We start from the raw sequence: 20,559 nt of genomic DNA on the forward strand, positions 1-20,559 counted from the left end.
GTTTACAACCACCTATAACTCCAGTTCCACAAGATATGGTGCCCTTTTCTAATCTCTCCAGGCACCAAGCACAAATCTGGTACATATACATATGTGCAGGCAAAACTCACACATAAAATAAAACTAATCCATCCATTTTTTAACAAAAGGGAAAGGAAATGGGGAAAGAAAGAAGAAAAGCAGGAAGAAAATAATAATAGCATTTAGCTTATTTAGTTGTGTATATTCAATTAGATGATTTGTATAATGCTCTTAGCAAAGGCTCAATACTTAACAAAATCCAGAAATATTACTCATTAATATTCACGTTATTATTTTTCAACTAGTTCTTAACATGACAAGGATGACATTTTCCATGTAGTTACTTCCAAAATCCTATAAAAACTCTAAGTGAGGTTTGTGTGTTTTTTTCACAGCTGAGTAGGGTAGGTAACGAAGAAGTGGAGAAATGTCTTCATTCAAATTGATAGAGCCAGTTTGGCAGCAGGCTTGGGGGTGGCACCCAAGTAGAAGAGTGGGTGGTGGCAGCAGTAACAGAGGCAAGACAGCCAAACGTGTATGACCTTCAAGACAGAGATAATGTAGCAAATGAGACATTTGAGCACATGAACTATGGGACAAAAGCCTTTGACTCCTAGGTCCCTCTGTGTCTGCTCATCCTTCATAATGGCCTATTGTTGGTCATCTTTCCTCCCCAACACCTCTTCTATTTTCTACTGCCACCTTGCTGACTCCAGTTGACTATTTTTGTGTTTGCATTTTTTGTGTCTGGTTGGTTGAATTTTGTTTAGTTGGTTTGGTTTGGCTTAGTTTGGTTCTGTGTTTGAGGCACAGTCTCCCTATGTCTCCCTGGTGGGTCTAGAGCTAGCTATGCGGACCAGCTTATTTTTGAATGTGCAATGAGTGGTCCTTTTTGTTTCTTCCTCTTAAACACTGAGGTTATAGACGTGCCAAGATGTCTCTCTTGGATAACATTTATTCTAACATTCCCACAGCAATGAGATAAGTTACCCTAAACTTTGTAGCTTCAAAATGATGGTTTATTTTTAGTCATCCCACTAATCTTGGTCCTACAGCATATAATGTATATAATACATATAATGTAACACATATATAATGTGTATATGATATACACATATGCATCTATACATCTACACACATACATACACACACATATATATGTGTATATGTATGTATGTATGTATGTATATCTCTGTGTGTGTGTGTGTGTGTGTGTGTGTGTGTGTGTGTGTGTGTGTGTGTTCAAAGTTATGCCAGGCATACTGGTGAATCCAAGAACTTGGGAGGTAGAGGCAGGTAGATCTCCATGAGTTTCAGACCAGCCAGGGGTACATAGTGATAACCTTTCTTTAAAAAAAAAAAAGATGAAAGATTCTTTCTTCTTGTGACGCCTTAACAAAGTTCTGTTGATTGATGGAAGAGTTTACAGTCTGATGAGGGTGACAATAACACTTCCATGAAATAAAAGGTCATGTAACTACAAACATAAATATAAGACTATAAACCAAGTTCATAGAGGTGCAGGAGATACAAAATAATAAAGTTATTTGTCAGGATGTGCTAGTTGAGGATAGTTTCTATGAGCACTCAAGTTTTGCGATTTGAACTAGAGATTTAAGGGGGTGATGGACATGAGTTAGTAGAGAGGTGGACCTTTTCAAACAAATAGACAAAAGGCGACAATGCAAAACATAACTCAAGCCAGGACAGATTCCTACCCCATCCTGCCATTTTCCCATCTCAGCAACTCTACATGATCTGACACCACACCCGTTTCAGTGGAAGGAGAGCTCTCTGTAATGTAATGCCCACTAGACTTGTCATCAAATTTACTATATTCGTGAAGCACTTAACACAGACTCTAAGTGGGGCTACGGGAGGAAGGAGTTTATGTGAAGGTATTTACAGGCATTATGAGTAAATATTTCCCATCTCCTTATTCTAGATCTCATGTAGGAATATATGGCCTTCTGTTATACCACCAAGATTGTCTACAGGTAGGGGATAAACCCATGGTGGAGAAGGACAAAAGGATATGAAGGGGCTAGGGAGATAGCTCAGTGCTTGTGGTACACACATAAGGGCCTGAGTTCAAATACCTAACATTCACCTAAAACCAGGGCTTATAGTATGTATTTATGGCTTTGGGAAGGAGGCAGAGAGAAGAGAGGCTTTCTGTCCAGCCAGTCTATCTGAATCAGTTAGCTTTGATTAAAAAAAAAAAAAAAAAGCAGGGGTTGGGGATTTAGCTCAGTGGTAGAGCGCTTGCCTAGCAAGCACAAGGCCCTGGGTTCGGTCCCCAGCTCCGGAAAAAAGAAAAAAGAAAAAAAGAAAAAGCAGAGAGTAAGTGATAGAGGAGGACACTGACATCAGCCTCTGGCCTTCACACACATCTATACACAAATGTGTGCACAAATTTACATGCACACACACACACACACACACACACACACACACACACTGAATATATACACAATAATTTTTTTAAGAATATGGAGAATCAACAGGGTTTCTCATACAATGAGCAGACTAACATCACTTTGAAGGCCCAGTGTGTGAAGACGGAGAGGGAAGAAGGGAGGAAAATATATCCATCAACAATTCAAATGGTAGACAAATTAAAGTACACTCACTCTAGAACCTTGCTACGTAGCAGAAAAATTGCAGTATGACCACGCAAAGAAATATGTATTTATTTAAAAGTTGTTAAATATCTTAAGTTTAACTGCCAACATTTATTGTGACACAGAGCTGAGGCCACAGATACATTAAACATATTTCTGCCCCCAGGAGCTCACAGCTAATTGTAAGAACCAGACGAACAAACAAATACGACCTGCAACTCTATGACATGAGCTTGCCAGAGGCGACTTAAAATGCACAATGGGGACAACGTGCTGTACCTGAGAAAACATGGGGCAAATGGATGGGATTTTTCCCGAAATGGAGACCTGAGGGAAGAATGATAAGAACGATGACTTGGAGGCAGGAAGATGAGACTATCAAGGTCATCCTCTGTTACACAATGAATTTGAGGCCAGCCTAGCCTACGTGAGACCCTATCATACACACACACAAAATATGCACGGCGGGAGAGATGGCTCAGCAGTTAAGAGACCTGAGGTCTTACAGAGGACCTCAGTTACATTTCCAGCACCCAATCACGTAGCTCACAATTTGCCTGTAACTCCAGCTCCAGGGGGAGCAGGGCCTCAGGCCTTCCTTCTCAGGTACTTACAGTCACGCACTCACATCCTCATACGTACACATATTAAAAATAAAAAGAGCCGGGTGGTGGTGGCACAGGACTTCAATTTCAGTAGTCAGGAGGCAGAGGCAGATGTCTCTAAAAGATGAAGGCCAACCTTATCTACAGAGTGAGTTTCAGAACAGCCAAGGTTACACACAGAAATTCTATCAAAATTTCTGTTAAACAACAAAAAGACACAAACAGGATGCAAAAGGAAAATTATTATAAAGTAGTATATTTCTAGAAAATAGGAGGAAACTACAGCTGGTTCAAACTTAGTGTGCTTAGGTGAAATGTGAAGCAGGAAAAGTGTAACTTGAATCTGAAGAGCTTTCCTAGAGTTTGAACATCAGTGCATGATAATATATAAGAGACAGACATCAGGGACTCAAGAGATGGCTCACTGGTTAAGAGCACTGACTGCTCTTCCAGAGGTCCTGAGTTCAATACCCAGCAACCACATGGTGGCTCACAACCATCTATAATGGTAACTGATGCCCTCTTCTGGTGTGTCTGAATACAGCTACAGTGCATTCATATATATGTATGTATGTATATATTAATCTTTACAAAAAAGAGACAGACATCAGTACTCTGGATTCTTAGGCCCATCTGTTTCCTTTCATAAATCAATCTCTCTCTCTCTCTCTCTCTCTCTCTCTCTCTCTCTCTCTCTCTCTCTTTCTCTCTCAGAACACCTTCATTTTCATCTATAAAATGGATACAATGGTACCAACCTTACAGGGTTATGTGAAGAGTACGTGAGCTAACATTGATTTGGTGGTTTGAATAAGAATACCTTCCATAGGTTCGCTAGGAAGTAGCTCTATTTGAAAGGATTAGAAGGTCTTGCACTGTTGGAGAAGTGTGTCACTTAGTGTGGGCTTTGAGATTTCAAAAGCCCAAGCTAGGGCCATTGTCATACACTCTGTCTAGGTCTGTGGACCAAGATTCAGCTTTCAGTTACTACTCCAGAGCCACATTTGCCACCATGCTCTGTGTCATGATGATAATGGTCTAAGCCTCTGAAACTGTAAGTCAGGCCCAATGAAATGTTTTCCTTTATAAGAATTGCTATGCTCATAGCAATAGAACAGTGACTAAGACAATTGGTAAAGTGATTACAACATTGACTGGCACATATTTTAGCGGTTAATTACCAGGTGTTTCTTAGAAAGGTAACCTTGTTGGCAACCTAAAACATAAACTATAGTGGGAGTGGGGGAAATGAGTGAAAGCAGGTCCTATTAGGACTATATAGCCATTTAAACATGGGGATTTTTTTTCTTGTTTGGTTTTAAGGTCTCTCTAAGTAGCTCTTGACTCTTCTGGAACTCAATTTGTAGACCAGGCTTGCCTATAATTTAGAGATCCGCCTGCCTCTGCCTCCTGAGTGCTGGAATTAAAGGTGAGCACCAATATGCCAAGGCCCAGACACAATGTCTCCATTTAGAATTTGGAAGTAGCAAGTTACAGACGTGGAAAGGTGACCACTAGTGTGGCTGGAAAGGCTCCGTAGACCCAGGACAGCCTCTAACCAAATTCAGAGGTTAAGAGTAGCTAGAGGCTAGAGGTGTAGGTGCAGGAAGAGATTTAAAAAAAAAAGTTGGAGACGTGTTGAATGAGAAGCCATTGAAGTTCAGAACAAGGAAAACATCAATATTTCAGAGGTCTGCATAGCTGACAGAGGAAACTGGCAAAAGATCTGTATGTGAAAAGCACATTGAGAGTGGAAGAGGTAGAGAAAGCACCATAACCAATGAACACCATTTGTTGCACAAGCTTCCCTCTCAACTCCCCAAAGCGAGTGTGTCTTATTTTCTAATCAGTTCCCTACTTTTTGATAGTTTTTCTGCTTTTTATAGGGACAATACTTTTCACTTTGCTTTCTTAGTGAAGGATGGGAAAATCTAGCGTCTTTCAAAACGGTCTTTTGGGCGACCCCGAAACTCGAGGAAGTGGGTGGAAAGGGAAGGAATGAGGAAAATAATTTTTAAGAAAAGAAAAAGAGTCCGGGACGACCTCTAACCATTAAAGTTCCACCTCCCCACATCCTGCCACGCGCCGCTCTCAGGCGGCCGATATCGGACTCCTGATTGCAAGGTAGGACGGGAGATGTAGTCCTCAAGACCAACCAGGGTGGCACGATTGAAGAACTCGGTTTCCCAAGTGGCTCCTGAGGCGCGTGCGCAGATGGCTGCCCCAGCGAGTGGTAAACAGAGACGTCAGGCGGGGGCTGCTGCTTGGAGCAAAACAAAAGGGAAACCCGGGGGGCGGGGGGTGGGGGGGTCCGATAGGGGATTCAGTTCTGGAGTAGGGGAACCTTGACCCTATCAAGAGTGACCTGGAGGGAAGAGGCGAGGGGAGGGAGAGCCAGGGGAGGGACAAGTGACGCCCGGGAGCGGGGCGTGGGGGAGGGCAGCGATCCGGGTGGAGGAAATTTGGGAGGAGTGTCCGGGGGGCAGCAACTTGAAAGGGGGAGGGAACTTCGCTGAGGAGACGTTCGGTGATGGGAGCGCAATGTATGAGGGGATACGGTGCCTCAGGTTTAAAAGAGCAGGAAGCTGAGTGAGAGGGTGCAGAAAGTGCCTTCGCTAGGCGGAGGTTACAGGTGGTGCCTCAGAGCGCTACTCTGAGGCTGCAGCCTGTAGTCCGGAGGGGATCGAAGCACCGAGTGGAAGGGACAGTTTAGGGGCTGGAGTCCTGAGAGGAGGGAGAAGTTCGTGACTTTCTGAGAACTGGAAAGAATGTGTTTCCCCCCTTGGGGGAGGCATGGTGAGGGACTGTGGCAGGCTCCACTGAACGCTGAGCTGCAGAGGTTCGACCCCACGTATGGAGCCAGAGAATAAGAAGTCAGCCACAGAGGCTGCCGCGATCATAGACCTCGATCCCGACTTCGAACCCCAGAGCCGTCCGCGGTCCTGCACCTGGCCCCTTCCTCGACCAGAGCTCGCTACGGAGCCACCCGAACCGTCCGAGGTGGAGCCCAGTCTGGGACAGAAGGTACCCACGGAGGGACACTCCGAACCGACCCTGTTGCCCTCTCGGCTCCCAGAGCCGGCAGGGGGCCCCCAGCCGGAAATCCTGGGGGCTGTAACAGGTCCTCGGAAGGGAGGCTCCCGCCGGAATGCCTGGGGAAATCAGTCATATGCAGAACTCATCAGCCAGGCCATTGAAAGCGCCCCGGAGAAGCGGCTGACACTCGCCCAGATATACGAATGGATGGTCCGCACGGTGCCCTACTTCAAGGACAAGGGTGACAGCAACAGCTCGGCAGGATGGAAGGTAAGTATGACTCCCTTACCTTCCCGCCATCCACCCTTGGACCCCTCCAGTTACTCTCATACCCGGTGCCCCCATTACTGCCTTTCCACTCTTTTGGAAAGCCCGAAGATCCCCGTTTAATCTTCAGTTAGACAAACATTTACTTAGTACATAGTATATGCCACACTCTGAGCTTGAAGCGGGAGGATCAGCGATGAATAAGACACTGTCCCTGCTCTGAGGAAAATCGAATTCTCTACTCGCTACTCAGCACTTTGGCTTGAGCTGCTCCAAACATTTATTCCCACAGAGAAGTCTTTATCCTATGTACAGCAGGAACTGTGTGGATTCTCCACCCGCACCTAGCCTTCCCTCCTCCCTTACCTTCCACCCAACACCTTTTGGCCCATTCCTGCGGGATTACTCGGATTCCCTGCTTGCCTCCCAATACCTCAGTGAACAGGAACTGTTACAGGTCTGCTCTGCCCAAGAGGGAGTGGGCAGTGAAGGGGAAAAAGGTGGTTAGTATCCATGGAGAAAGGTAGCCGACCTTGTGCACTAAGGAAAGAGGCCATGAGCTGCTATCTGCCTCAGTTTACTTTCTCCTGGTGAAATTCTTCCTTGTAAGGCGCTATCCAAACTCCGGGAAAGAAAGTCTTTGTTGTTCAGGAATACTACTCATGGAGAAAGGAGGTATCACATAGCTTTGACTTTAGAGTCCATGTTGAGAGTTCTCTTGGTCTTTCTTGAAGAAACTGGGAAGATCTGGATCGATAACTCTGAAAACTTTGCCAGAGAAATACTCTTATCACAAAACTAAGGAGAATTCAACACCACAACCTGTATCAATGACTTGTATCTCTGTAAATGGTTAGTGTTACTGCACGGAGTACAGCGGACACAATGGATCTTCCCATAGATGTTACAGTGAGGGAGCAGATCTACAGTATGCGTAGGGGCCAGACGGAACAGAAGATGGGACAGCTGACCAAGACCCTTGGCACTGTTTCTGGGTAGACTGCCATGCCACAATCTCAAGCTCACAAAGAGCTTCCCTCCTTGGACCCAGCCTGCACAGCTGTTTTCTTTTCTCTTAAGTTGATTTTCCAGGGTAGAGTGACGAGTGCTTGTTACACTGGGAGTAATCCCTCCTTATGACTTACACAGAACATGGCATTTATAGTTTATGAAATCTTTCTCCCCCTTTTGGTTCTGGGAACTGAACCCAGAGCAGCATGGTTGCTACTAAGCTAAATCCATAACCCGTGAAATAATTCTAAGATTTTTTTTTCATTTGGTTAGTCCTCCCAGCAGTTCTGGGAGTCCACATTTTGCATATGAGGCACAGGGAAGTTAGGTAATTAGTCTACCCTCAGGATGAGGACTTGAGTACAAGTTTTGCTACAGATCCTGGTTCTCTGAGTTTGCTTTCATTGCCGAACTAGTCAAAAGGGGACCAAAAAGCTTCCAGAGCCCCCCCCTTCATATTTCCCTGGTGTTGTGCCAGGGTCACTCCCACCCCACCAGGGGGCGGCACTCACTTGAACAAGAAAGCTTAAGTTAGGTATCCGCACTCCCGTGCATTCGCACTCCCATGCACGCACACTCGTGCACGTGCACGCACACTCGTGCATGTGCACACATACACACACACACACACACACACACACACACACACACAGAAAAGCACACTTGGGAACTGACAGTTGCCGCTAGCTCGTTCCAAGGCCTAATAGAGAGGGGTTGTCAATGGAAGCGTAGCTCAGTAGTAAATTCCTTGCACAGTATATGTCTCTAGGCTTGACCACCACTGTGTGCGTGTGCTTGTGCATGCGTGCGCACGCACACGCACACACACACACACACACACCATAACACATTTACTTCAGTAGACCCAGAATTAGAGAAAAAGAAGGGAGGAAATCACATAACCAGAAGACACAGCGGTGCTCAGTTACTAAGAGCCGGAGGTGGCTGGATCCGCTCAGTGAGGCAAAGAAGTCGTTTGCTAAAGGACCTTGGCATAAGAGGCTACTCAAGCCATGCTCTTCAAGAAAAGGGTCGCTTTTTTTTAAACCAGTCAGCTAGAAGTGGTTTCCCGCTGTCTCAAGCCTCAGTTTCTTAGTGGCTCCTAGCATGTCCGAGCTTCCTCCTGAATTTATCTCTAAACTAAAGAGCTCTGTGCAGGAGGTCAATGACCTTCAAGATAGAGAGATTATGGGAAAAGCTGGGAAGGAGCTGGGAAGCAATGGAGGCACAGCAAACACCATAGGCCAACCAGTAAAATAAGTATCACCAGAAGCTCAGGCAGTATCAACCTCCATCTCATACCCTGGGCTACTTGGGGAAAAGAATATATTTATCTGAACGTCAACAGTAAAGGAAGAATGAAAAACAAGTAGGTTTTAGTACCAAAGGCACTCAAGAGCTAACAGAACCTCAAGGGAAGCCTTATGATAGTCATCGAGGGGCTACGTACCAACCGAACATGTATTGGCTATGTATTGTGTGCTTGATAGGCTGTGGCCTTGGCACTCTGAGGGGCCATTCTTAGGGGACAGTTGCACACAATCTCACTCAATCTATATGGCATGATTTATGGTTTCATGTCATTAGTCATGTCAACTGTTAACTACCAAAGGTATAGACAATACTCTTGCTGTCCTGGAACTCACTATATAGGCCAGGCTGGCCTCAAACTCAATAGAAATTCCCCTGCGCCTGCCTCTGCCTCCCGGGTACTAGAATTAAAGGCCCAATTTGGAATCTAATCTGAGAGAGACAGAGGGAGGAGGAGGAGGAAGAAGATGAAGAGGAGGAGGCTGGCAACTCTGTACAGTCTCTTGTCTCCCACCTCACTCTAGTTCTCCTTTCTGGATTTGACTTTTGAAACTCCTACTGTGTCCCAGCATCCCCTTAGATTAGATTGCTGACCACCACCCTCCCCTACACGTATCTCATTCCCGTCTTCTACCTCTCTCCCATCCAGAACTCCATCCGTCACAACCTGTCTTTGCACAGCAAGTTCATCAAGGTACATAACGAGGCCACCGGCAAGAGCTCTTGGTGGATGCTGAACCCCGATGGCGGCAAGGGTGGCAAGGCACCCCGGCGCAGGGCTGCCTCCATGGATAGCAGCAGCAAGCTGCTCCGGGGCCGCAGCAAAGGCCCCAAGAAGAAGCCATCTGTCCTGCCAGCTCCACCTGAAGGTGCCACTCCAAGGAGCCCTCTGGGCCACTTTGCCAAGTGGTCGAGCAGTCCTTGTCCTCGAAATCGAGAAGAAGCTGATGTGTGGACCACTTTCCGTCCACGAAGCAGTTCAAATGCTAGCACTGTCAGCACTCGGCTGTCCCCAATGAGGCCGGAGTCTGAGGTGCTAGCAGAAGAGGAAATGCCAGCCTCAGCCAGCAGCTATGCAGGGGGTGTCCCTCCCACCCTCAGTGAAGATCTAGAGCTGCTGGATGGGCTCAATCTTGCATCTCCCCATTCCTTGCTGTCCAGGAGCAATCTCTCCAGCTTCTCTTTGCAGCATCCTGGGCTTGCTGGCCCCTTACATAGCTATGGCGCCTCCCTCTTTGGCCCAATAGATGGGTCTTTGTCAGCAGGAGAAGGGTGCTTCTCGAGTTCCCAGTCTCTAGAGGCTCTGCTCACCTCTGATACACCACCACCTCCTGCTGATGTTCTCATGACCCAGGTAGATCCTATCCTGTCTCAGGCTCCTACACTTCTGTTACTGGGAGGAATGCCTTCCTCTAGCAAGCTGGCCACAGGAGTCAGCCTGTGTCCTACGCCGCTAGAGGGTCCTGGTCCCAGCAACCTGGTTCCCACCCTTTCTGTGATGGCACCACCTCCAGTCATGCCAGGTGCTCCCATCCCTAAGGTCCTGGGAACCCCTGTGCTTGCATCTCCTACTGAAGATTTCAGCCATGACAGAATGCCTCAGGATCTGGATCTTGATATGTACATGGAGAACCTGGAGTGTGACATGGATAACATCATCAGTGACCTCATGGATGGTGAGGGACTGGACTTCAACTTTGAGCCAGGTATAGCACTACCGAATCACTCCGTCATCTTTGCTCTTGAATGTTCAGCTAATTCTATGATCTGAACTAGAGAGAGCCTCAGAGCACATAATAAGAGTCCCTGGGGAGGTAGAAGGGAAGATGTCACATTAGGATACTACAACTTCTAAATGGGGACCTGTGGGCTCCGCATCACAGAAGGGGAAGCTAGGGAGCTTTGGGAAGGTGAAGAGGTACCTTTGGTATGATCTGGTGTCCCAAATGAGTTTCTTATCTTGTCTTCCATTTCTTTTTCCCACAGATCCCTGAGTCACAGCAAGAAGCTTTGTCCCCTGCTTCAGAGGTGGAGCCGGAGCCGAGCCTGTCCTTATCCACTTTTCCCCCTTGAGCCCTCCCCAGGAGTCTGGGACCCTACGTTAGAGCTAGGGATAGGTGGTCACACACTCAAGTGTTGAGGAAATTATAAAGATACATCAATGACAGTAGGGATTGTGAAGGAGGGTGATGGGAGGAAGGAGGGAAAGGCTTATTCTCACTGTGCCAATTAGGGGGTAATTATGGTCCTTTCTCAGGGGCCACCATTGATTTCCCCATTACACCTCCTAGGCCTTGAAGCAGGGGCCAGCAATGCTGTTGGAAATGTGAAGTCACCAGTGGCCTTATTACCCTGCCTTTGGGAGCAGGATCATTATTATTATTATTATTATTTTTGGTAGAGAGAGTCTTACTAGAGCTGGGCCAGGCTGGGTTGAGCCTGGATTTTTATGCAGTGGGGTGGGTGGGTGGGGGTTGGGGACCTAGAAGGGCCAAGTTTTGAGCACTGGAGTGGCTCACCAGGCCAAATCACTTTTGAAAGGATGCAGATAACAGACAGGCTTTTTATAAACTTTTAAAGAAATATAAACACAAATATAGAGATTTTTAACAGTGGTGAGGTGCTAGTGAGGGGGAGAAGGCTTTTTTTCTTTCCGAAGGCTTTGTCATAGTGACATGATACAAACACTACAGACTCTTACGGAGGAGACACAGGAAGCTAGGGAAAGGTGGGTAGCAAGAGTGACTGGAAGGAAGCGTTCCCCCTTGGACCAGGTCTAGAAAAAGCTCTATACATAGTTTTAAGCACAGAAACCTAAGCCAGGTCTCTGCATTCTGTCCACTAGTGCCTAGAAGAGGGTGCTGTTGTGGGGCAAGCACACTCTTGTTTCACCAGTGCGGGTTAGTGCTCCCAGAGAGAGCATCCAAAGCCTGAAATTGGCTTGGGGCCTGGGAGGGGCGTGAAAGAAGGAAGGATTTAGGGTAGTAAAGTTAGGTACAGAGACCTCCCTGTTCAAGGCCTGGGACAGCTGTCCCTGCCCTTCTTCCCAGTCCTGGTCTGCCAGGGTTATGTGAAGACCATAGTGGCAGGCAGGGTTGTGGGGAGGAACAGGGAAGGGGGAGCTTGGGGAGTTTGGCTGAGGGTCTGGGAAATGAGCAGGGATGGGGGGAATGTGGATCAGGTTTACTAGCACCTGCCAGAGAGGCCATCTGGGGCTCCTCCACCCCAGCCCCCAAGCAGCCCCTCCCCCAGCGCCCTTTGCATTGTCCCCTCCCCCACTCCTGCTGTGGGTTCCCATCATTTCCTGTGTCAGCGCCTGGCCTACCCAGATTGTATCATGTGCTAGATTGGAGTGGGGAAGTGTGTCAAATCAATAAGTGAGTTCAATAAATGTCTATAATCAGATCTGGTTTCTGGTTTCTGCTGCCTTGCTGCCCCCCTCCAATATGGGGGAGGGAGAGAGGCGGAAAGTCGAAGGGCAGTTAGTTGACTGGCGGGTGGGAGGGACTGCCCGCAGGCTGGGAGGTGGGGGAATTTCAGCCTGGGAGGTAATGGAGTGTGGTGGGGGAGGGACACCTAACCCCAGCAGGAGTAGGCGGCTGCAAGATAGGCCTCCCCCGAGGGGAGGTAGTCTGCTTTGAGAAGACCCCACCCCCTTCTCTGGCCCTCAAAGGCTTATTGTACTAAAAGTCTAGTAACTAGACTTCACAGTCTTTCCTCACCACCACCCCCAGTCCCCAAGTGTTCACTCCAGCCCTCTGTTGTTGTTCTGGTCCACCCTCAGCCTCCCTGGTGCCTACAGCCTACTGAAGCCTTTGTGCAGATACTGGGAGAAGGAGTCTTTCTCGAAAACTAACCTCAGGTTAAATTCCAGTAATTTCATGCTGTCTCCTGGTAGTTGCTGCTCTCACTTGGTCACTTTATTGACTTAACGATGTCTCTTGAGAAAGTCTGCTCTAGTCTTATAGAATGGTCTGCGGGTGGGAGGTGGCCCGTCTTCATCTGATCGCCCACCTTTAGACTGGAAAAGAAAAATCTTCTATGAATGAAGAGGCTCTGGAGGGAAAGATTGCTACTGTCTAAGGCTAAAGAAAGGGGGGGAAAGGTTGGGGTCAGATGGTGAACATAGAAATCGAATTTAGAAAGAAAATTCTCAGAGATGAGCTGTGCTCGAACCTTCAGTTGGCTGCTTGGGCTAGGGGTCTGCTGGGTTCCACCACTCTTGGGAGATCTTGCTGGGAGATTTACAGAGGATTCCATGGCTGCCAGTCTCTTGGCTTCAAGAGTTCTAAGCATCTTTATTCGGCTCCTCTCCAGGAACTCACATTGTGTGCGCAGTGACTCTAGAAAACAAGAAAAAGCACCAGCCCCTCTGAGGAAAAGAGATGGAACCCATCATGACCCTCTGTCATTCAATGGATCAGTCAGAATAACTTGGCCTAAGACAGAAATGATGGGAAAAAAGAGAGTGACACTCATGGTTCATACTGTTTAAACCAGACACCCCCTCTAAAGTTTACCTAGACCCTTGTCCCCCTTTTCCTAGGCTCCTATGATCCCACCTACCACACTATTCTAGTCCCACCCCTATGTTCATACCACCCCCTTCTCTGGCAGAGTCCTCCACATTTAAGCCCAGGTTGCCTTTAACTCAAAATCCTGCTGGAATGCTGGGGTTACCACTTTATGACAATACACCACTTCCTATGTCCTACCTCCCCCATCACATGCCTTACCAACTAGTTCAGGTTCTGGATGCTTCAGGAGGGGCACAATAGCTTTGTAGGAATTCTCAATCCTGGTACCTGTAAACATAGCATTAGGCCATCCTCCAGCCCCTGATACATACAAAGTCTTTGCCCTTTTAAAGCCCACGATTTCAGGATTCTAACAATAAACACTTTCTTGAGCTGGTACACATTTTCCTCCCCTTTGGCACCGACCCCACATAGACCCTAGGATGAAGTAGGGTGGCTTGGTATATGTGCCTAACCTACTGTCATCAAAGTAGTGTTCTTTGAGCTGACTAGTTATGGTCTATTTAGAGCTGGCTAAGAATGCCCTGGTTTACTTATTAGGGTGTCTTGAGATAGGATCTCATATAGCCCAAGTTCCCTTTGAACTTCTAATGTTCTTGGCTCTACCTTGTGGGCATTTTCTTTTGAGTTAGCTGGCCTCTAATTCTCAAGCTTCTTTACCTCCATTTCTAAAGAATGTATTCCTTTTGAGACAGGGTCTAATGCAGCCCCAGCTGTCCTCGAAGTTGCTGTATAGTTAAAAATGATCCTGAACTTCGGATCCTCCTGACTCCACCTTCCAAATACTAGGACTATAGGCCCCCAATTGTATGTCATGTTGAGGATGGCATCCAGAATCTCAGGCATGCTAGGCAAGCCCTCTGCCAGGTGAGCTACATCCTGGCCCTGCTTTATATTGTTTGTTGTGTGTATGATACTTGTGTTTGGGATGAGGTCTTGCTCACAATTCTCCTGCCTTTGTTCCTTGAGTGCTGGGATTACAAGAAAAAGCTGCCTTATTTTAAGGACAAGTTTCATAGGCCATCTTGAGGGATTTGATCTATAGAGAACACTCCCAAGCCTCTACCTGGTGCCCCACGCTCCACTTTACAAACATAGTAGGTATTTCGAGCTGTAAGGAATTTGCTGGCATAGTCTCCAGGTGTCTTTGACAGGAAGAGTAACTTCATGGTCCCCGATTCATCACACAAATCAATGGTGTCTAGAGGAAGGCCATGGGGTAATTGGGATAGAGAAGAACAGAGAATATGAGTGAAAGGGGCCAGTGGTCCTCTACAGAATGGGTTTGAGGAAGGTTCAAGGAGAGGAGGATAACCCTTCTTGCTGGGAGGAAAGTTTAGAGGCTAGAGGCAGCTTATTGCTTCTGATCTTCAATCACTACTCCACCCTAAACTACTTACCTGTTTTCCGTAATCCCATTTTCTTTCTGGTGTAGTGTAGCAACAGGAGGACAGAGCAATTGGTATTGACCAGAAACTCTTGATTGTCTAAGGAGAGATGGGATGGAAGTATGCAGGCCCTTCTCTAGTTCTACCCCTCCACGATCTCCTGAGCTGCCCTCACCCCTCCCCATGTCCATCCCCAGGCTGTTGCTCTGTGCTGCCCCTCACCTCCATGTTTGATGATGATAAACATGCTACTGAGGTCATTTCATTCTTCACTCCTTGATGAATCATGCAGAAGGAAGGTGTTCTAGTGGCCCCGGGGGCCTGAGGGTGCCCATAGGGTTGGAGGGTTGAAGGGGCAGTATTTCATAAAATGAAGGAGGCCCTGACTGGGCAGACAGGAGAGAACTTTTGACAGTTGGGGGTGGCCAGGATCTATAGGGGTGGGGCCTGGGGCTGTAGCTAAAGGATTATGAGGTCAGAAATGGTATGTGTAATAGAAGGCACAGTAAGGCCAAGGAGAGAAGACAGTGGATAGGATCTGTAAAGGAGCAACGAGGAATTGGGACAACATGGCAAATATAACTCTAAACTGGCCCCTGGGGTGAGCCCAGAAATTATCAGAGAAAAGTAGCCAGACCAGCACTCCTTTCAGCTAATTTGTAGTCCTCTTGTTTCTTCGGTATGCTGTACTACCCCCTTTGCCTACCCTGACACCATTCCTCCCAACTTCATTGTATGCCATGTTTCTCCTGCTCCCCAACTCCGCAACAGACATTCTTGATGATCATTGGTTAAAAACTTTATTTCTTATTGATTTGGCAACAGTTGAATGGTAGGTAGAAAAAGGGAGGGAGAATCCTGTAAAAGAAGAGGGCCGTGCTGGATGTGGTGGTGCTTGCCAAGAACGCCGACACTTGAGAAGAAGAAGTGGGATGATCGCCTCTGAGTTATAGGCCAATCTGGCCTACGTAGTAAGTTCCCAGCCACCCCGGACTACAGGGTAAGACTCTCTCAAAAAAAAAGTGAAAAAGTACTAGACTAGGCACGGGAGGGCTTGTGCAGGGAAAGGGGGCAAGGGGCATTCTCAAGTAGGGCGTATGGAATGGAAAAGCAGTTACATGGGACATGAAATTGAAAATTAGCCATAGCGGGAGGCAATAAGCATTGGATCCAGGTTGGCAAAATGTGTAGGGGGAGGTTAGCATCACTTAGGGCTATAGGACTTTGAGGTTCCATCAAGGGATTGGAGGCTCAGGCTTCAGGCTTCAGAGAATAACATGGGGGAGGCCAGTAAGGGCTATGAAGGCTGCAAGGAGAGCCTCCAGGCCCCTCTCCTAGGGCTCCTCCTTTCGGGGGAATCTCACTGACGTGGCAGAACCGTTCACTGTAGTCTGGCTGCAGACTCTCAGTCAGCCCTTTAGACACACCACTCCAGGCCTAAAGACAGATATCTCCAGGTCAGAGGTCAATTAGGGGCAGGAAGCAGAAGACCCAGGCTCTGGGCCAACGGATCTCTCACAAATCTGTAACCATTGTGATTACAGAAGGGCTATCTAGGCTCCAGGGCTCCTAATGCCCTGTAGTTTCCGTCTGTATCACACAAATCTCGTTTGCTCTGTCTCTCTGCCTAGCCCACCCTCCATTTGGTCAGCCACATCCTGATGATACAGGCCCCCTCCTCCCTCTGCTGTGCACCCTGCCCCACCCCCGTCTGTCTTGCTGACTGGCAGTTGGCAGTTGATAAACTTTAGTATGTGTATGGCAGTGTTCTCACCGAAAAGTTCCCATGGTATTCAGTAACCAGATCCTCTAGATTCTTGATGGCGGGAATTCGAGGCATTCTGACCAGAGAGAAAGAGGGAGCAGAAGCATTAAATGAAAGATTCTTTATTACCCGTTATCCAACTGGCCAGCATGGAACCTCTAGCTTCCTCTCAACACTCTTATCATAGCTCTTAAATGATCTACCCTGGAGATCTTGAAATAACCCCACTACCCCCACCTCATTTTAAGGGCTTCCTGAAATCTCACCGTTCCAACCAACAGTACACAAAGATCAGGGTAATAATCAACCCCATGGTGCCAACAGGGATAAGCACAGCTTCCAGTGCAAACAAGGAAGGATTCTCTGTAACAAACAAGGAAAATGACCCTGGCATTGTGGTACTCATAAGACATGGATGCCAGGCACCACGCAAGACACACTCCTTATGCTTACTTTTCATATAGCTCCTGAAAGGGAGGAACAATGTTTATCTACATTTAACAGATGAATAAGCCAAATCAAAGAGGGCAGCCCAGATCCAAGCTCATCTCCACTCTGCAGACTCTATGGAATCCTGTGGAGACCTCCTACACATTTAATATTTCCCTGGAACATCCTTTGGCCTCCTTGGGGATCCACTCTTCTATTTCAGCTGCACCCCTTCTCATCCCTACATAGAAAAAACCCTACTTCATAGTGATTGAGGCTAAACAGTAAGGGGGCTGAGACTTAGGGCTAGAGAGATAAAGCAAATGGTAGTGACAGTGTGTTCCAAAGGTTAGGGTATGGGTGAATGATTTAGGGATGATGCATTTGGGTCACTTTACCCTCTGCAGTATGGCTCCCCCAGTGGATTGGTTGGCTCCATTTACTCCACTGTTGAGTACTTCCACAGATCGGGTTAAAGCGGCTCCGAACCCGAAATGTGTACAGCTTCTGTTCATCCACACTAGGCAGGGAGAATCTAGGCTCATGATCCACTATTTGTTCCTAGGGAGAAGAAGGGCGAAGGAAAGAGGTTATCTATAAAGGAAGAGAGAATGGGAACATTCTTGCCTATACCTCAATGTCATCTTCTGATTCTTCTAATTTCTTGGTCTTTCCAGTACCAGGAAAACAAACAAAAAACCAGTTCTGGTTCCTCCCTGTTCTACTTTGCTCCTCTCCTGACTAATGAGAACATACTGCTCCCCTTCTCTAACTTAATTCCCCCCAGACCCACTCGCTGGCTTCCTTTATGTCTGTCATCAGGAAGAGGATGGTGGGAGAGACAAAGGGAAAGCTCACTGATGATGTCAGAAAGAAAAAGTGAAAGTATGGACAGAGGGGCTGGGAGGCAGAGAACTGGGACCTGGTGTTAGGTTTTTCTGTCTGGCTACTTGAACCCTTTCTCCTCTTACTTGGCCTTAGCCACTGATCCACAATGCCAAGTCACTCACCGTCCAGCTTCGATCTCGGTTGCTCCGGTACTGCACCAAGTATTGTAAACAGCGTTCTATGTATCTGCTTTTCCACCTCAGTTCTACCTGAGATTCACTCAGGTTATAAAGTGTTAGATTCTCTGGAGCCCATGGGATCACTGGAATATGTGTGTGCGTGGTCATTGCCCTGGCCTAGACAAGTCAGGATCTTGGAGGTAATTCCCTTCATCCCTCCCCGCCCCCCCCCCATCTTCGCCTTTCTGCCCATGACCAACAATGAGAAAAGAACAATCTATAAACTCCAGTGCCTTTAAGCTCCCTGGCCTCTTGGCCACTTCTTTCCCGATTACCAAGATTCTGTAGGTTTAGCTTCTGTTCGGCTCGCCTCTGGGGTTTCTGGGGGTCCTGAAGCTGGACAACAAATGTCTGGTAGAGCTGGATATCTTCTTTTTGTATCTGACAGCCAGAAGTAATCTCTTTTGAGAACAGATAGTGGCTGCACTCCTGGAATGTATTATTATCAGATCCCTTGTACCTAGAGAAGGGTTACAAGGCAAAAGAATGATGGGCCAAACATAGGTAGGTACCACATCTGCCCATAGCCTAGCTTCATCTGGTCTGAACTGATAACTTATCCCATGAGAAACTGGTATGGTACCTGAGGAGCTGGCTACCCACTTTTTTGCTCCCCCGTCTCTCTCAGCTAACCCACCTTCTCTTCTTCCTGTACTACCCCTCCCCCTTCTCATACCTATAGTGCATAGTGAGGTTGGTCGGCTGAGGCTCAGAACTGCTATTCCAAGTGCAATTCATATACTCGACATTGAACACAAAGCATTGAACCTCTGGGAGGGGCAGAGTAGGAACACTGAGATGTTTAAGGTCCATAGAAGTCAGCAAGAGATCTAAGTTTGGGAAGAAAATGAAACAGTGGAGTGGAAGAAAAAGAAATCTTGGTCAGAAGAAGCAGTAGTGAGACAGACAGCCCTCCCCTCCCCTCCCCTTCCCCACACTTCTTTTTAGTCATTATAGTGAGCACTAGCAGGCTCCAGATTGTATAGAAAGAGCTTCTATACAGCCCTTTCCCCATAGCCTTCCTCTCAGCAATCCCCTCTGGTCTTAGATTTCCTACCAGATTTGGTGTCTTCATTCCCACTGGACATGAGGACCTTGGAGCTCCACCCTACCCTCAGCAGAAGCAGCTGAAGGAGTAAGAAGGATCTAGATGGCAATAATGGTTTCAACATGGCGCTTGCTCTTCTTTCTCTGGGTGTAGTCTGTGTCAGAACCCTGAACCACTCTCCCACAAGCCCTCCCCACCCATACATTTCCTTTTGTCGTAGTTTCCGGTGGAAAGAACCTTAGAAACCACGCTGTAGAGGGAGGGGGGTTAGTAAATGTGTTCAGTGACATAAGCTAAGTCCCCTGGGAGATTTGGGTTCTGCTCTAAGGTGATGTTCTGTCAAGATTAATACTTGATCAACAACAGTGTCACAGAATTAAGGCTCTTCAGGCCACCTAGGTCCAGAAAGACTCTGCTGAACACCCACCCCCACCACACACCTTCATTCCCAACCACCTTTTCCCTCTAGGCTATCTTAAACCTCTGTCAAAGTTGTACAGTCTAGGAAGGATAGATGGAAAATACTGACTTGATTCATGCGGGTAGACACACAGCTGTCTTTCCTCTGACCTAATCAAACTAGAATAACCACCCCCAACTGCTGCCTGAGTTTGGTCCCTGTTGTCCCTGGTGAGAGCTGGCGTCTAAGATGGAGGGACAACAGTACTAACTTCAGGCTCCTTATCTCCCTGCAAATCTGCTTCTCTTTCTGTCTTACTTGTCCTGCTTAATAGCATCATCACCTGCCACACTTGAAACCTCAGGATCCTCTTCATGTCCCTCCCTTCTCTCTCACACCGAGAATCCAATCAGCCCTGTTTCTGCGGTATTTCTCCCAGTAGTTTCCTCCTTTCTGTTAACCGCAGCCACTGTGCTAAATCAGCCTTTCATTACCTCCAGTCATGATTATTCCCGTAACCCACAAACTGGTCCCCTTTCTCAAGGGCCTCTGCTCTCCCGTCCATTCTTCATTCTGTGGCTAGATTTACCTTCCCTCAGAGCACAGGGTTGATTGGAGAAGCCATTTACTGAAATTGTTTATCCAGCCAACATTTATTGAGTCTTTAATATGTGCTGGGTACAGTGCTTATGTTCTGAGAACATAAGACAAATAAGACATCATCATTTTAGAAGCTCAGAGATAAGTGGGGAACATATAAATAATACAATGTACTGTAATGAGTTCTACAGCATAGATGTGGAGATTCTCCAAAACACAGGTAAACAAAGGTAGGAACCAGCCAGCTGCTCTTTGCCTCTGCCTGATTTGCTGCTCCATTTTCTCTCTGGTAAAATTACACTAATTTTTTTCAGATTCTGCTTTAAAAGCATCTCTCCAGTAAAGTGCCCTTGAACTATCTTCTTTCCATCTTGGTCAATTTAGTTGCTTTCTCTCTCTCTCTCTCTCTCTCTCTCTCTCTCTTTTTTTTTTTTTCTAGGAGAGGTAGT

The 20,559-nt window shown here is 47.1% G+C and overlaps 3 protein-coding genes across 8 annotated transcripts; 1 reads left to right on the forward strand and 2 right to left on the reverse strand.

Moving 5' to 3' along the window:
• The first annotated feature begins 5,465 nt into the window (after positions 1-5,465).
• Positions 5,466-12,368, forward strand: Foxo4 (forkhead box O4). Of its 2 annotated transcripts, NM_001106943.1 has the most exons (4): positions 5,811-5,856; positions 6,008-6,556; positions 9,525-10,581; positions 10,862-12,368. In NM_001106943.1, exons 2-4 carry the CDS (start codon positions 6,104-6,106, stop codon positions 10,867-10,869), a joined length of 1,518 nt encoding a protein of 505 aa, NP_001100413.1. In that variant the 5' UTR covers positions 5,811-5,856; positions 6,008-6,103; the 3' UTR covers positions 10,870-12,368. The 2 variants fall into 2 exon arrangements, with proteins under 2 accessions (XP_017457456.1, NP_001100413.1); XM_017601967.2 differs by having other exon boundaries at positions 5,466-6,556; positions 10,862-12,280.
• Positions 12,369-12,773: 405 nt separating this feature from the next.
• Positions 12,774-15,438, reverse strand: Cxhxorf65 (similar to human chromosome X open reading frame 65). 3 transcript variants are annotated; one of them, XM_008773303.4, is made up of 6 exons: positions 15,024-15,438; positions 14,814-14,900; positions 14,480-14,614; positions 13,612-13,680; positions 13,052-13,218; positions 12,774-12,896 (listed from the first exon to the last, which is right to left on the reverse strand). In XM_008773303.4, exons 1-6 carry the CDS (start codon positions 15,046-15,048, stop codon positions 12,804-12,806), a joined length of 576 nt encoding a protein of 191 aa, XP_008771525.1. In that variant the 5' UTR covers positions 15,049-15,438; the 3' UTR covers positions 12,774-12,803. The 3 variants fall into 3 exon arrangements, with proteins under 3 accessions (XP_008771525.1, XP_063136511.1, XP_063136512.1); XM_063280441.1 differs by lacking the exon at positions 14,480-14,614; XM_063280442.1 differs by lacking the exons at positions 13,612-13,680; positions 14,480-14,614.
• Positions 15,439-15,587: 149 nt separating this feature from the next.
• Il2rg (interleukin 2 receptor subunit gamma) lies at positions 15,588-19,300 on the reverse strand. Of its 3 annotated transcripts, NM_080889.1 has the most exons (8): positions 19,120-19,248; positions 18,739-18,892; positions 18,338-18,522; positions 18,006-18,145; positions 17,394-17,556; positions 16,833-16,929; positions 16,576-16,642; positions 15,588-16,238 (listed from the first exon to the last, which is right to left on the reverse strand). In NM_080889.1, the coding sequence occupies exons 1-8, from the start codon at positions 19,232-19,234 to the stop codon at positions 16,053-16,055; spliced, it is 1,107 nt and encodes a 368-aa protein (NP_543165.1). In that variant the 5' UTR covers positions 19,235-19,248; the 3' UTR covers positions 15,588-16,052. The 3 variants fall into 3 exon arrangements, with proteins under 3 accessions (NP_543165.1, XP_063135834.1, XP_017457388.1); XM_017601899.3 differs by lacking the exon at positions 15,588-16,238 and having other exon boundaries at positions 16,595-16,642; positions 17,498-17,556; positions 19,120-19,300; XM_063279764.1 differs by lacking the exons at positions 15,588-16,238; positions 16,833-16,929 and having other exon boundaries at positions 16,574-16,642; positions 19,120-19,300.
• Positions 19,301-20,559: the final 1,259 nt, after the last annotated feature.

The sequence above is a fragment of the Rattus norvegicus genome, chromosome X (assembly GCF_036323735.1).
Source record: "Rattus norvegicus strain BN/NHsdMcwi chromosome X, GRCr8, whole genome shotgun sequence".
Taxonomy (NCBI): domain Eukaryota; kingdom Metazoa; phylum Chordata; class Mammalia; order Rodentia; family Muridae; genus Rattus; species Rattus norvegicus.

Excerpts from the sequence above, each read along its gene's own strand:
- Foxo4 (XM_017601967.2), top strand. The coding sequence starts at position 6,104 with ATGGAGCCAGAGAATAAGAAGTCAGCCACAGAGGCTGCCGCGATCATA. Across the intron at positions 6,557-9,524 it reads ACAGCTCGGCAGGATGGAAG|AACTCCATCCGTCACAACCT; the intron begins GTAAGTATGACT and ends TCTCCCATCCAG.
- Cxhxorf65 (XM_008773303.4), bottom strand. The coding sequence starts at position 15,048 with ATGTTTATCATCATCAAACATGGAG. Across the intron at positions 14,901-15,023 it reads TATCATCATCAAACATGGAG|ACAATCAAGAGTTTCTGGTC; the intron begins GTGAGGGGCAGC and ends ATCTCTCCTTAG. Across the intron at positions 13,219-13,611 it reads TCCAGAACCTGAACTAGTTG|AGTCACTGCGCACACAATGT; the intron begins GTAAGGCATGTG and ends CTTGTTTTCTAG.
- Il2rg (NM_080889.1), bottom strand. The coding sequence starts at position 19,234 with ATGTTGAAACCATTATTGCCATCTAGATCCTTCTTACTCCTTCAGCTG. Across the intron at positions 18,146-18,337 it reads GCTAAACCTACAGAATCTTG|TGATCCCATGGGCTCCAGAG; the intron begins GTAATCGGGAAA and ends CACATATTCCAG. Across the intron at positions 17,557-18,005 it reads ACCGAGATCGAAGCTGGACG|GAACAAATAGTGGATCATGA; the intron begins GTGAGTGACTTG and ends TCTTCTCCCTAG.